This window comes from Quercus robur, chromosome 3 (assembly GCF_932294415.1).
Source record: "Quercus robur chromosome 3, dhQueRobu3.1, whole genome shotgun sequence".
NCBI classification, from domain to species: domain Eukaryota; kingdom Viridiplantae; phylum Streptophyta; class Magnoliopsida; order Fagales; family Fagaceae; genus Quercus; species Quercus robur.
In genome coordinates, this window is record NC_065536.1 from 23,109,447 (window position 1) to 23,124,001 (window position 14,555).

Sequence of the window (14,555 nt, forward strand, 5' to 3'; positions counted from 1 at the left end):
GCCTATAGAGGCACTCCCTTGGTAGAAAGAAAAACCCCCTACCTGAAAATCCCAGCCCTCCTACAACCCAAAAATCACCCCCTCAACCACCCAAAGAAAACCTGAAAATCCCAGAAACAACCCATGTGACCCGGCCAATCACCTAAGACCAAAACCTTCACTTACTTATACCCAAGCCCAATCCGAAATTAGGCCTAATCAGAAATAGCACACACTCAACTCACTTTGAACCCACATACGAGCCCATTCTCTTAATGACAAGCCCGATCCAAAAATCATAAGGAACCAACTTAGCCCCATTATACCAATTCGCAACTTAAAGCCCAGTCGGCACAAATGAAAATCCAAAGACTAAATCCCACACACTTTGATTCAACTCCAACCCAAGATTCGGCCCACCATCAAATAAAATCCACACAAACATCAACCCCATATCTTTCCCCAATATACACTTAGACCCCAATCGTTTTACAAAAGTATGAAGATGCCCTCCAATTCATGAATATAAACCGACCCTTTCCACTTCCAAAATTTACACTTTGATCAAGAGTAAGATTTGAGATGATATATTATTTACTTTTAATTCGACAATGACAAAATTTTTCACGGAAGAAAAACCAACAATGTCACCAAATGACATGTTAATGAACTCAAAAACTATTATTTCAAAAACAAAATTACTATTATAGGAAATAAAAATGAAAAATATATTATTTTGAAAATTGAAATAGAAATGAAATATAAACATTACTCCTTAACTAAATTTAGAAGAAACTTCTTTATAAAAAAACTTAAAGAAAATTCTTTAAGGTGGTACTCAGGTGGTGAATGTTGGGGTTTATTTATTGGTATGTCATAAATAATTAAATTGTTTAATTATATGAGACTATTTGTAAATGAACTAATGAAACATTATCATAGTCATTGAGATGTATTGTATGTGATTTATATGATTTAGTCACAGAAAATATAAATCACAAGTTCATTGTAAACTCAAAACATAGTTCGTAGTTGGTGATGAAATTGGGTGTTTCATCTGCGAAGATTATAACACATCAACTAAGATGATTTGTCTTGATCATGGAAGTGAAACTTCTAGTTGACGTGTTGATGTGTCTTAAGTGTTAAGACATATTGAACTGGACCACTATGAGATTAATTATTCAATCAACAACTGTCATCTAAATGATTAATCTCACGACTTCTAATTTCATAGACTCTCAATCCTGAGAGGATAATAAATTGAAATGTAGGTTATTTTGATATATCAGGAGTGAGATCTAATATTGACGGTCAAAACCTTAGTATGTTGGGTAACCACTCGTAGTGTTGAGGAAACACATATTCTCAATATGGAATCTATAATTTCTTTTTATAGAGATACGAAATATTCCCTTGAGATAAGTTTAATGAGAAATGCTTATTTAGGGCTCCCACTTTAGTAAGAAGTTACTAAAGTTTATATTTATTGAAATCGGATTTCAATAAATATGAATAATTAAAATATTAAACCGGGTACTCAAGGATAAAATAGTTGTTTACAAAATAATAGTTCATTATAACCTTGTTCATTATGGATATTTCATGGAGGGGTCAAATGATATTATTGGAGTCTTGAGATTTAATTTATTAATAAGACCTAGAATGCAATTATATTTATATAGTGGTATTAAATATAATTAATGGTAACTTTGGACTTGTCAAGAGTTGACAGATAAATCCAAAACCCATTGGAGCTAGAGTCTTATTTGTTCCCTTTGGTCTTATCTCAAGCCACAAACTAAAACCCAATTGGGTAGGCTCAAAAGGCTAACTCAATTAGATAATCAGTTTTTATTTAATAAGAGTTATTAAATAAAGAAACTATCAAGGTAGTTAGAATATACGTATGATAAAAAGAAAAGAAAATAGTTTTTCTCTACAATAAGAAGAAAAAGAACTTTCTTTGAGAATCAACGTACATAAAGATTGATTGAGAGATCACTCTTCTCGGGCACCGAGTGGAATTGGGATATTGATTAGAGGTATTTTCAAGTCTTGGTTTTGAATTTCACTGCATCAAGGTACACTTTCTATTTTTTGTTATAGAATTCAAGGTTACATGTTATCTCTCATGAATGAAATAGATCCGTGTTTGTTGCTTCCGCTATGTGTTTTGTATGGAATGCAAAACCAGTTTTTCTAATAGTGAATGCATGGGCTTAAAGAGTGAGAGAGATAAAATTTTCCCATATAATAAACCTATTTACCGATAGACAAAATTTGGCTACAAACTTGATCGTGGCTAATGGCTACAACTCTACTCAATAGCTTTATATTATATGTAAATTTTGACAAATCTACTAAGGGCTAAACTACTCATTAACTTGAGGGAGCTTTAGCCCTCCCAAAATTTTCAATAATTAAAAATTACCCTTAAATTTAATTAAATCTTAAAAATATATATGGATGGCCCCCAAAATTTTCACATAATTTCCATGTTACACTCTTAAATGGGAAAGATTTTATCTCTATATATTATTTCTATATATTAAGCGGATTTAGAAAGTTAGCTATGACTATCAAAAATACCCATAATCTAATTAGATAATTCTTATTCTTTTTTTGATACAGATAATTCTTATTCTTAAAAAATAAAAAACGGGGTTAAAATTATAATTCAACAAAATTAAAAAAAAAAACTACCAGAGAAATTTTTTTTCCCAAAAATTAGCATACTCTTTATTTAAATATATCTCACACACGTTTGATACATTTTTTCCTAAAAACTAGCACACACTAAACCCAACCGTTTACTCAATGTTAAATCCTAAATTTTAGTTTCTTAAAATTCCCTTCTAGTATAACCTCACTAACAATAAATAAATTCAAATTGAAAAATTACATTAAACTCAAAATAAAATAAAAAGAGTCTCATTACACGTGCAAAGTGTGCGATAAAATTAGTATATATTATTACTTTGGTCTCCTCATTCTTAAAATTCTAGTTATGGTCTTATTTATAATTAAATTTGTAACCAAACTTTATCATCAAAAAATAATAGTTAGAGGGGGGAACCAAAATGACTTCTCTATTAAGGCACGTGTAACCATAATACCACTCTTAACTGCTTTCGAAGAAAGATCCCACACAGCACACAGCATTAGTTGATTAGCAAGGTAAACAGCGTGTACTTGTATTTCAATGTCTCACATTGGCACCTAAAATTTCAACATTCAGTACTATTCACCTATTCACTACTCTTCTCTCTCTCTCTCTCTCTCTCTCTGTGTCTGATGCGCTTCCTTTTCTCCCTAAAAGCCTCAATCAAACCCCTTCTTCCTCACTTCCTCTCAACTCGCCTCCTCTCTTCTTCTCGATTCAACAACTCGCCAACTTCAATGGCGATCCCTCCTCATCCTTCAGCAAAGTCCGTGGCGGCAGTGGACTCCGAGGTGGGTCTAGCCAAACGATCCTGGATCAAGTTCCGCAGAGAATCGGTGCTCGCTCTCTACACGCCTTTCGTTCTCTGTTTGGCTTCTGGGAATCTCAGGGTCGAGACTTTCCGCCATTACATCGCTCAAGATGTCTACTTTCTCCGCGCTTTTGCTCAAGCGTGAGTCCTTTTTCCTTTTTTAATTTTCATTGATTTGGTTATATCATTGATTTTTTATTTATTTATTTTGTATTTGGGAGCTTTTTTTGGTATGTGGGTCTGTTTGGTTGGTGGGAAAATGTGAGTGTGGAATTGGATTTGAATTGGATTATACTTACTTTCCCATTTGATGCAATGGAATGGTTAATCGAATTTTCTCCTCTTTTGTTGTTTCTATTTTGGTTGCAAAGCTTGATTTAGTAATATGATTATATTTTGTTTGGTTGGGGGGACTTTTTCTCATGTGGTTCTGTTTGGTTTGTAGGAAAATGTGATAGTGGAATTGGGTTTATTGGATTTTGAATCTGTGGGGTGTGTTTGGGTTGCGAGGAAAGTGTGGTAAAGAAGAAAAAGAACTAACTGTGAAAGAGTGGAATAATATATCGTTGTGGAATCCTGATTGCTGATTGCTTTATTTGTATTTGAAAGGAATTGGAGTTTTAGTAAGTTTACTGTATAATTAAGCTTTTGGGAAGTACTACTTGCCCATTTGATGTAATGGGATGGTCAATCAAATAAGAATTGGGCATATTGGGGTTTCCTTGAAATGGTGCTGATCCATTTAATGGTTCAAATGTAGATCCTGAGTTTCTATTTTGTATTGTCTTTATAGCACTCTGCCTATGTGCCTTGTTTTCATTGTACTTTCTTATTTTAAGGTTCAATGAAGTTTATTACTTTCTTTTATATACATAGAAAACTTTGGCATTTGTCTTTGCATTTTTTAGAAAATTGTGTTTTTAAAAACCAGATAAAATGATTGTTTTAAAATTGTAGCTCATGGCATGCTTTTAAAGAACACCATTATAAAGCAAAGCTATTTTTTTGAATCATAATTTTTTACAGCAATAGAACTATTCACAAATTTTACCAAATGCTCAAGTGTGTTAATAGAACTCACATTTTCAAAGCTCATATTTTGAAATTTCTGTTTTTTCAAAACATTCATTTTCAAGTAGCTAACCCAAATAGTTGCTTAATTTCCTTGAATCCAAGGGTGTATATGGTACCAAGTTATTTAAAAATTATATTCCACCAAATTAGGAATAATAACTGTCATGAGCCTTGAGCTAAACTGGTTGACACCTCCTTGTGTTTCCGTTGGAGACATCTAGGGTTCAAATTCCCCCATCTCCAACTATTGAATTATCTAAAGAAAAACTTATAAATTAAAATAAGGAATAATAGCTGATTTTAGATGGCATGGAACTATATTCACATTTAGATTTGTTCGGTACCCATTCTGTTGCTGGAAAAATTTTCCCTTGTTTGGTTGTTGAGAAAGTGTAGGAAAAGATGGTGTAACTTTAGCACTGAGCTAAAATAGTCAATTTGATTCAATAACCGAATAAGACATTAATGACAAAGAGTCTAGTGCATCAATATATTTAATTTTTTATTGGCTTTGAGGAAAAAGTTCGGAATATGTAATTTAATTTACATAGGGGGTATGGGGGAGATGAGGAAATTAACATTACGAATATAATATTCTAAATGATTTGTGTAAAAAGATCTACAGATTGATTAAAGACTTGCGCTCTTCCATGTAATTGCTTTTTTTAGGCATGATCATCTAAATATTCATTTTTGGGATCTGTTTGGTTGCAACAAAATTTAGCAAAACACAATGAAGTGAGGGTATGAATCTTACATATATATCTTATATCACTTAGAGAATCACAAATTCAGAATGTTTTGCTTTGAAAAAAAAGGGGTTTTGAAATTAATTCACCTATGCCCATTCCTGAGTATATGAGTAAACATGTTAGTTTTTATTTTTATTTTTATTTTTATTTTTATGTTATTTATTCCTCTAGTTTGGTTGCTGAGAAAGTGTAGGAAAAGATGAACTTTTTTTGAATTTTATGCTCTCCTGCTGAGGAAAGGTGGGAAAATTAAAGAAAAGATCAAATGATAGGATATTCATTGTATGAGGTTCAGGATAAGTAATGTTAAATCTCAACTAAATAATTTGATTGATAGGTTTATGTGGGTGAGTTAGAATTGTTTAAGTTGACTTAAACCATATGATATTAAGTTTCATTCCCCCAATTCTTTTTGTTAGTTTTTCTCTGCAACCAAATGTAGGTTTTAAAATATGTACCTCTACTAATTGAGGTTAGTTTTAGTCTTAGTAACATTCTAAATGCCTGCATAACTCTTTATCTGTTTTTTGCCCCGTTTTTATTGAGGACTGGAGGGTTGGGCTATATATTTGTTGGATATTTATGTCTCTTTTATTTTATAGTATTATTATTATTATTATTATTTTTTTATATCTTTTCACTGATTATAGGTATGAGTTAGCAGAAGAGTGTGCGGATGATGATGATGCAAAAATTTCGATCTCTGAATTGAGGAAAGCAGTTCTAGAGGAGCTGAAAATGCATAATTCATTTGTACAGGTAAAATAAACCTTATCTTATTCTGTCTATGATCCGCTCAATTGCCAAGAAATGTAGGTTAACAAAAGAAAATTGGAGGCCAAATCTTATTCATTATGTTTTCATTGTGTTTTGGTTGGTAAAATATGATAGATTTAACTAGATGGATAGTTATATTAGGTTCTAGTTTTGCGAGTGTGGGAAATATAGAGGAGATAAAAAGTGGTTTTAGAGCTTTTGTTGAACTATTGCTGTTGTAAATCTTATAGAGGGTTCTATTCTTTTGTATTAATAGCATGGACATTTCCATTTTCATATCATGGTATTTGAAAGTGGATCGGGAATTAGGGGTTTAATCTTAGGATAAAGAACCAACCTCCCCCTCCCCCCCCCGAAAAAAAAAAGAAAAAGAAAAATAAAAAGTATATGTGAACATTACTCTTAGGACTCTATTTATTTGATGGCTGATTCAGCATATTGGGGGCCCTAGGTTTGTAACTTCTCGTAATTAAATTGTGGCTGATATAAGTTGGCAAATTGGTCAACATGGTTTGATAAAAATGGGTTCTTTGTGAGCTAGTTGCTATTCTTGACTGTGCGGTATATCAAAGTTTGATGGTGGGGCAATCAAGTTGGGAAGGCATATCTAACCAAAAAGTTATTTTGGAAAACATAAAGTGTGATTGTTGTGGTATTATATTTGCCCTGTGAAGAAGCTTTGGCCCATATATTTAAGAATTATACACATGATTTGGTGCAAAATTTGATGCAGATTCTCCTTGTTGAATAATTTACTTTTACATAAAAAATCTGAAAGCAATTTTTAAGGGTTAGAAATATAGAGGCAAAGGTGCCTTGTAATTTATTGGAACATAGATTTGCATTAAGTAGAAGTAGAATAACAAGGGAAACATCTGAGAGAGGATGCTTCTCACATACTCCAGTGCTCTCTAATTATTTTCCTGCTGAAACAAAGACAGGAAATAATTATATATACAGAGCTTGGTAATGTGACATTTTTCGTGGACCATTTCAAGCATAGAACTTCTTAAGAGAAGAAAATGTTCTGAATTAATTTTCCTTAGTTGACTAATCTGATTGGAGGTTAGCAACCTACATTTGACCTAAGTGAAAGGCTTGAGGTAATAGGATTAATTATCTCAATACAACCAACTAACCAAGCGTTAGTCACAACAATTTCGGGTTAGCTATGGATTCTTAATAGACTAGTCAAGGTTGGTCACATGTATTCTTTTTTGCAATTCAATTCTACTCGAACTCGTCTCTCAATTAAAAAATAATATTCCTATAATATAAAATAAAAAAAGTAAAAAATCTTAACATTGATTTCTCTACATCCTAATATTGATTTCTCATGGACGGGATCCCTGTTTGTATATTGTCCATAAATTCTTGAACAATTGTTAGAGCATGTGATAGAAGCTTATTATTTCTCTTACATACTTGCCATTCTTTCCTCTCTTTTTTCTGGGACGTGTGTGTGAATTTTTTTTTTCAAAGAAGCACAAAGATGGTGCATTGGGATATGTTTTATAGAAGAAATGTTCTTCCCAAACGGGGCATTTCTAATTCAAGTGCTGCTGTGCCCATCCAACTCTTCTGAAGTAATTAGTGATATGTGCTCCAATTCTTGCACTTACTCAAACATCTCAATTTATTCAAGAATACTGGCTCTACTAACTATTGGATCTTCCAAATGATGGATTTTTCCCATCAAATGTTATGGAATTTCAAATTCTTGTCTACAAAATTATGTCATAAATTCCCGTTTTGTTTGCATATAAATCTCTCTTGCTGTCTCTCTTCACTACCTAAGTTATTGTCTTCAATGTCTGAATGTATGGCTTATACAGGAATGGGGTTCAGAACTTGCAAAAGAGAGCTCTGTTAACTCTGCAACAGTGAAGTACACAGATTTCTTGTTGGCAACAGCCTCTGGGAAAGTGGAAGGAGTAAAAGGTCCTGGTAAACTTGCAACTCCTTTTGAAAAGACAAAAGTTGCTGCATACACTCTGGGTGCCATGACACCATGCATGAGGTTGTATGCCTATCTGGGGAAGGAGTTGGAGGCACTTTTAGATCTTCATGAAGGCAGTCACCCTTACAGGAAGTGGATTGAAAATTATTCGTCTGAAGGTTTTCAGGTCCGTCACCCTTTGGAGCTGTGAGCTTTTCATTGGTATCTTATTTTAATCGGGTTACCCTTTGCTGACTACAGTCTCAGAGGAAAATACATTACTTAAATGGCCTTCTTTACATCAACAACTCAACTATTGTTATCTTTGAATTTAGGCATCAGCTGTGCAAACTGAAGACTTGCTCGATAAACTTAGTGTCTCTTTGACAGGAGAAGAGCTTGACATCATTGAAAAGCTCTATCACCAAGCCATGAAACTAGAAATAGACTTGTTCTCTGCTCAGCCAGTTGTTCAGCCCACTGTTGTTCCTCTGACCAAACAGCATAACCCTGCAGAGGACCGCCTTATGCTATTTTCTGATTTTGATTTGACGTGCACTGTTGTTGATTCCTCTGCCATTTTGGCAGAAATTGCAATAGTAACAGCGCCAAAATCTGATCAGATTCAACCTGAAAATCAACTTGCTCGGATGTCATCAGCTGATCTTAGGAACACATGGGGCCTTCTTTCCAGGCAGTACACAGAAGAGTTTGAGCAATGCATAGAAAGCATTATGCCCCCTGAGAAAGGTTTAATATCTTACTGCATTTATTGTGTGATACTTTATGGGTATCTTTGTTTTAAAGAAAATAACTTTGCAGAAGAATTTTTGCCTTTGAGAGTTATATGTTAGTAAAATATTTGTGCTCTTCTTGGGGATGACATGGTCTTAAAAATGAAAAAGGAGAGAAAGAGAGGTTCACACTTTTCATATATATATATATATCAAGGGCTTACTTGGATATTCTTTATATTCATTTAAGTTTCTCTTTGTGTAAAGTGATGATAATATCCCTAATAAAATCCATAATATAAAGTCCAGTATTTTTTTTTCCAGTACAAGATTTTGTTTTGTTTTGTTTTTCTGCAATTCTCCAAAAAACAAAGACAAACTGATGTATGAACTCTTTGTTTAAAATTTTGAAAACTTTCTTGGAAGCATTTGCCTGAATTTGATTGCTCATATATATTTTTGGCTTTCAATTTCTGTGTCTTTGCAGTTGATAAATTCAAGTATGAAGATCTACGAAAAGCACTTGAACAACTCTCGGATTTTGAGAAAAGGGCGAATGATAGAGTAATAGAGTCTGGGGTATTGAAGGGTCTAAATCATGAAGACATAAAACGAGCTGGTGAACGTCTTATTCTTCAAGATGGTTGTACTACTTTCTTTCAGAAAGTTGTAAAGAATGTAAATTTGAATGCAAATGTCCATGTACTTTCATACTGTTGGTGTGGTGATCTCATTAGGTCAGCTTTTTCATCAGGTATGTCCTTACCTATTAGAATCTTTGAATATGATATTCTTTGCATATATGTTAGGTCTGAAATTATATGCTGTGGAAATTAGAGTCTCATGTAATACTTTACTGATGGTTTTATTCCTCTGATGCTTATATTCAAGTCTGAAGTCAGTTGAGTTGCTTACTTGATCCCTCTTGTTTTGATAGGATTGTCTGACTCCTATATTATTTTGCATGTGTAAAAAGATTGAGTATTTTCCTTTGAGATATATTTTGTTTGTTTGTCTTAGCAAGAGCCCATGATATACCTTTATATACATGTCACCAAGGATTATCTTGTTCATGTCTTAAAATTTTATTTCAGGGGTCTTATAAAAAATTTTATTTAGGGGTTATCTATCAGGAAAAAATTGTGAAAGTTTTGTTGGCGCTCTGAAATTTGCAAATGTGAAGTATGTAATGTTGTACAGAAGTTTGGAAGTGTGAACATTTGTTTTCATACAAAGATGACCTCAAAAATCAAAAACTCTATGAAAGACTTGCTGTTTGTTTGGGCTTCAATGGGTTATGCCGAAGAGAGTTATTGATATGTTTGCAGCTTCACAGGGTTCTTTCGGAAGGCATAGAAATATAGCCTTCTGGAAGGCAGTGCCACATTGCATTATTTGGTGCCTTTGGCGAGAATGGAATGCTAGAAAATTTGAGGGATGTGAACGGACTATTCTTTATCTTAAGCACTTTTCTTTTGTACTTTATTAGATTAGAGTGTCGCATTTAATTCTCCTGCTTCTTTCTCTTTTAGATATGTTTGAGCTTTGTAATTTGAATTGATTGTTCTTCTCACTGAGTACACTCCCAGTGTACTTTGTCTGATTTCTTCTTAATAAATTTTTTTTGTTGCTTATCCAAAAAAAAAAAAAAAAAGCTCTATGAAAGATGTAGATAAGAAACCCCTCAGTAACCCTCGTTAAAGTGAAGAGCGATCCCTGTCTGCAGCCAAGGGGAAGTAAAACAACTTTGGGATAAGTTTTCCTGGTAGAAAGATGGGTTTGCATAGCTGTCATGTAGGATTTGTAAATTAGAGGTAGTTAAGGGTTTATCTTGCCCAACTGCCACCTCCTCCCCTTGCAAGTGCTAGGTGGAGAGTGAGGTCTTGGGTTCAAGACCCACAGGGTGTGTGTACAACTTACCAACCAAATATATGTATATATGTGTGTGTGAAATTTTCTTTAGATATATATATATGTAAAAATATATATATATATATATATATGTAATTTTCTTTAGATGTTTAATTTACATCCCTTTAGGTGTGTAAGATGGATGATGGAAGGAATTGCACTAGAACTTTGGTCATTGAACCAAAGAGCTCTAGCTCAAATTACGCCTCCTCCCCTTGTAAGAACAAGGTGGAGGATGATGTTGTGGGTTCAAGATTCACTAAGCGTGTGCGTAACTTACCTATCAAAGAAAGAAAATAAATAGTCATTGGAAAGGATTCTGGTGGGCATAGCAAAATCAAGGCTTGGAATGTAGTACAGCTTTGTTCTATTATGTGGTGCATACATTGATATCATTGAGCTTCCCTGCAATAAGCTTGAGCTTGTGATTCTGAGATAGCTTTTGATTAGATGATTAGTGTTTTTACATTTTTCCTCTTCTTTGTCTTCATTGACCCTTTTTTAAGTATGAGCAAGACTTAGGTACAGTACTTTAGGTTTCCCTTTTAAGATTTTGCCATGTGTATTTTTTCTATGGAAGTATATTTTTAAGTTAAGTAGTCACATGGCTGAATCTTAAGAGGAGAACCTAAGGAACAGCACCTAAGGTATTGTACCTAAGTTTTGTCCTTTAAGTATTACATTTTACTGTGCTGGGGGGTTTTGTGAACTGTTACATCTGACACCTTGTTCCTATGTTGAAACACGACACTAATTCTTGTTTCTATAGAACCTAGGTTTGTAAATTCCTAATATGACATGGCATGATGTGGAAACAATGTAAGGTTTAGTTTGTGGACTGTATAAAGCTAAATCAATGGAGCATTTACTGGTATTTTGTCCATATGGAGACAGGACACATTTTTTATAAGGTGTGTTTCTTCACATTCTCTTTTCTTCTTGTTGTTCTGGTTTTTGTGGTGGTGGTGATAGTGGTGGTCATCAAGTCAGGTTGGATTTTCTCCTGATGTTCAATTTATCGCTTCATCCTATCATAAATGGGGTTATTTCAATTTTTACCTGTGTTGTCAGCTATTTTCATGTGTTTACAATCTACCGATAACATGGACTATTGTTGATATATTGAGTGGAAATTGAACCCTCTGGTATTGTTGTCATTTTTACAATCCCAATTCAACTTAGCATCCCCAACTCCAACTCCTTCCTAATTTTTAATATGGCATCTTATCAGTTGCTAGCTCAGTCTACGATTTCTCTATGTGGTTATTTATAATTTTTTTTTCTTTTGTTCTATGAAGCAGGGGATTTACTTGAGCTGAATATACACTCAAATGAGTTCACTTTTATAGAATCCATTTCCACTGGTGAGATTGATAAGAAGGTCGAGTCTCCCATTGACAAAGTTCAAGCTTTTAAGAATATTTTAAATAATTGCAGCAATGACAGAAGGAACTTGACTGTTTACATTGGAGACTCAATTGGTGACTTGCTTTGTCTGCTTGAGGCAGATATAGGAATTGTGATTGGGTCAAGTTCAAGCCTTAGAAAAGTGGCAAGTCAGTTTGGTGTTTCTTTTGTCCCATTGTTCCCTGGCTTAGTTAAGAAACAGAAAGAATGTGGTGAAGGAGAGTCTTCTAGTTGGAAGGGGCTATCTGGCATTCTTTACACAGTATCTAGTTGGGCTGAAATACATGCCTTCATTTTGGGTTGCTAGAATCACATTTTTCATTCTCACGCACTCAACTTCATGAGGAATGAAGGGATCGTTTATATATAATGCAACACAAGATACAAGATGGTGGCTAATTTTATTACGTGCCACCCATTTGCTTCTGTCTACCCTTTTTGTTTTTCTTCAGGGTCTTATCATTCAAAAATGTGATCTTGGTATATCGGTTGCATATGGTGTAAACATGGTATTTGCCTTTTCCTCAGTTTCTTATTGTTTTGCTGACATTATTACCTCTTTGCTCATTTCATCATATTATTGTTCTCCTTTTATTAATATTTTATGAGTCACACATTTCAGGTATTCAGAGGTTTTTGGCAGCAATGATTCAGAGCAAAGATTGTTACGTACATTTGTCCATATAAACATTTCAAGTGCTATGTCCTTATTTTCATACATTGTTGTTGTTCCATATTTGGGAGGAATGGCAGCTTAAAGAAGATATGTATTTTTATAAAAATTGTTGCCTATGATGAAATCAGCTTACATTATTATTATTTATTGCAGTTTTCTTTTGGATTTCTTGTCTCATCTTTGATTTTAACGAGTAGACCTTACAGCTTGTGAAAGCTTCCACTTCCAGTCTTCCACTTGTAAATATGCGTTGGCTCCTTGACCCTATTGGAGTTAAAATACCACAATAAAAATTTTTTAGTGTGCTTTTCATTGCCCAGGTAGTAAAGGCGTGGGATTGAAGTACAGAGCTGGGGGCAGGCCTTAACTTTCCATCAACGATTATTAGATGAGAGTGCTCAAAGGGGAGCAGAGGATTTCAAATGATTTATCATCAACGAAGCTCACACATGCAATCCAAAACCCTAGTTGCATATTCCTTCAAGAACCCTCATCAATTATTCTTTCTCCAATTTTCCAATGTTACACCTGAAATTCCCCGACGCCTTAACTATATTTTAATCTACCAAAATCTCACATAAAACATTAATTGCGTTTCATTTTTAAGTTAAACCAAACCCTTAAGGCTTTCCAGTCCTAAATTTAGCCCTCTAGAATCCTTTTGAATTCCCTTAGGAACCCAAATCCTAAGCATGTTACTAACAAATTCATTGATTTTCCATAATTTGAGCAATATTCAAAATTTTGACTTACACTATCCCAAAATGAAGTTCGAAATTCATTTTAGTCAAATGTGATTTTATTCTTACTTCTCTCAAAACAGCATCATGCTGTGTTGAAATAGCGTACACAATTCATAAAAGTAAGATATGTATTTATTTATTTTATTATAGAAAAGTAAAATGATAGAAAATTATAAGTAAACAGTATTTTCTCAACCATTTTTCCTACCAAATTGGGAGGATGGTTTTCGGTGGGCCTAGGTGAAAAACTCCACCCGTCCCTTTTTCTGTTCCCCATTTTTCTACCACACCAAACAAAGGCAAACTTCCATTTTTCATCATCCTTTATTGAAGATGTTTGCTTAGATAGGAATGAGGTGTGTATAAGGTGAGATTTAGATCAAAGCACAATACCGAGGCTAGGTATTACAATCCATGCAATAATTATGAACGATTAAGAAGAAAAGTTAAAAAGCTGACTTTTAATTTCAAACATCCTATATGAGGAAAAAAATAAAAACGTAACTTTTAGCTTTTTTACATTTTACCCTTCAGTTTTTTTTTTTTTTTTTTTTTCAAAATTAGAGTGTTGGGATGGAAATTAACTTTTTAATATTTATTTTTTCCTGGCACCCATAACTATTGCAGGAGTCCTAGTTTGAATCCAAAAAAGTTATTGCGTATACATTAGTAAAAGATTTGAGATAAGCTGTAGTCTTTGTTGAGTTGTTGGATGGATCATGATCATCCATTCATCCTACCAAAAATTTAAAATGAGAAATAGGTTATGTTTGTTTTGAGATTAATATTTTTTGAAAAATGAATCATTTTCAAACAACATTTTTTTATAAAACTATATAATTTTCAAATTTTCCTATTTTTGGTAGCCACCATTAAATGAGTTGAAAAACTATTTTTTGATTTCTATTCTTTAGCTGCACGTGAGATATAAAATGTTTACCTTATTTTAGTATTGTGTGAAATAGAGTTGTTATCCATAAAATTTCAATAGAAAACAATTCTATTTTATGCCAAACTAAATAAGAGAAGTTAAAAGATAGTTTTCCTTTAATTAATTTTTTATGATACTAAAAAATACAGAAAAATG

General features: G+C 33.4%; 1 protein-coding gene across 2 annotated transcripts; it reads left to right on the plus strand.

Annotated features, from left to right (window-relative positions):
- The first annotated feature begins 3,165 nt into the window (after positions 1-3,165).
- LOC126717521 (bifunctional TH2 protein, mitochondrial-like) lies at positions 3,166-12,890 on the plus strand. 2 transcript variants are annotated; one of them, XM_050419283.1, is made up of 7 exons: positions 3,166-3,596; positions 5,932-6,040; positions 7,894-8,184; positions 8,333-8,747; positions 9,219-9,485; positions 11,941-12,558; positions 12,672-12,890. In XM_050419283.1, exons 1-6 carry the CDS (start codon positions 3,277-3,279, stop codon positions 12,354-12,356), a joined length of 1,818 nt encoding a protein of 605 aa, XP_050275240.1. In that variant the 5' UTR covers positions 3,166-3,276; the 3' UTR covers positions 12,357-12,558; positions 12,672-12,890. The 2 variants fall into 2 exon arrangements, with proteins under 2 accessions (XP_050275240.1, XP_050275241.1); XM_050419284.1 differs by having other exon boundaries at positions 3,168-3,596; positions 11,944-12,558.
- Positions 12,891-14,555: the final 1,665 nt, after the last annotated feature.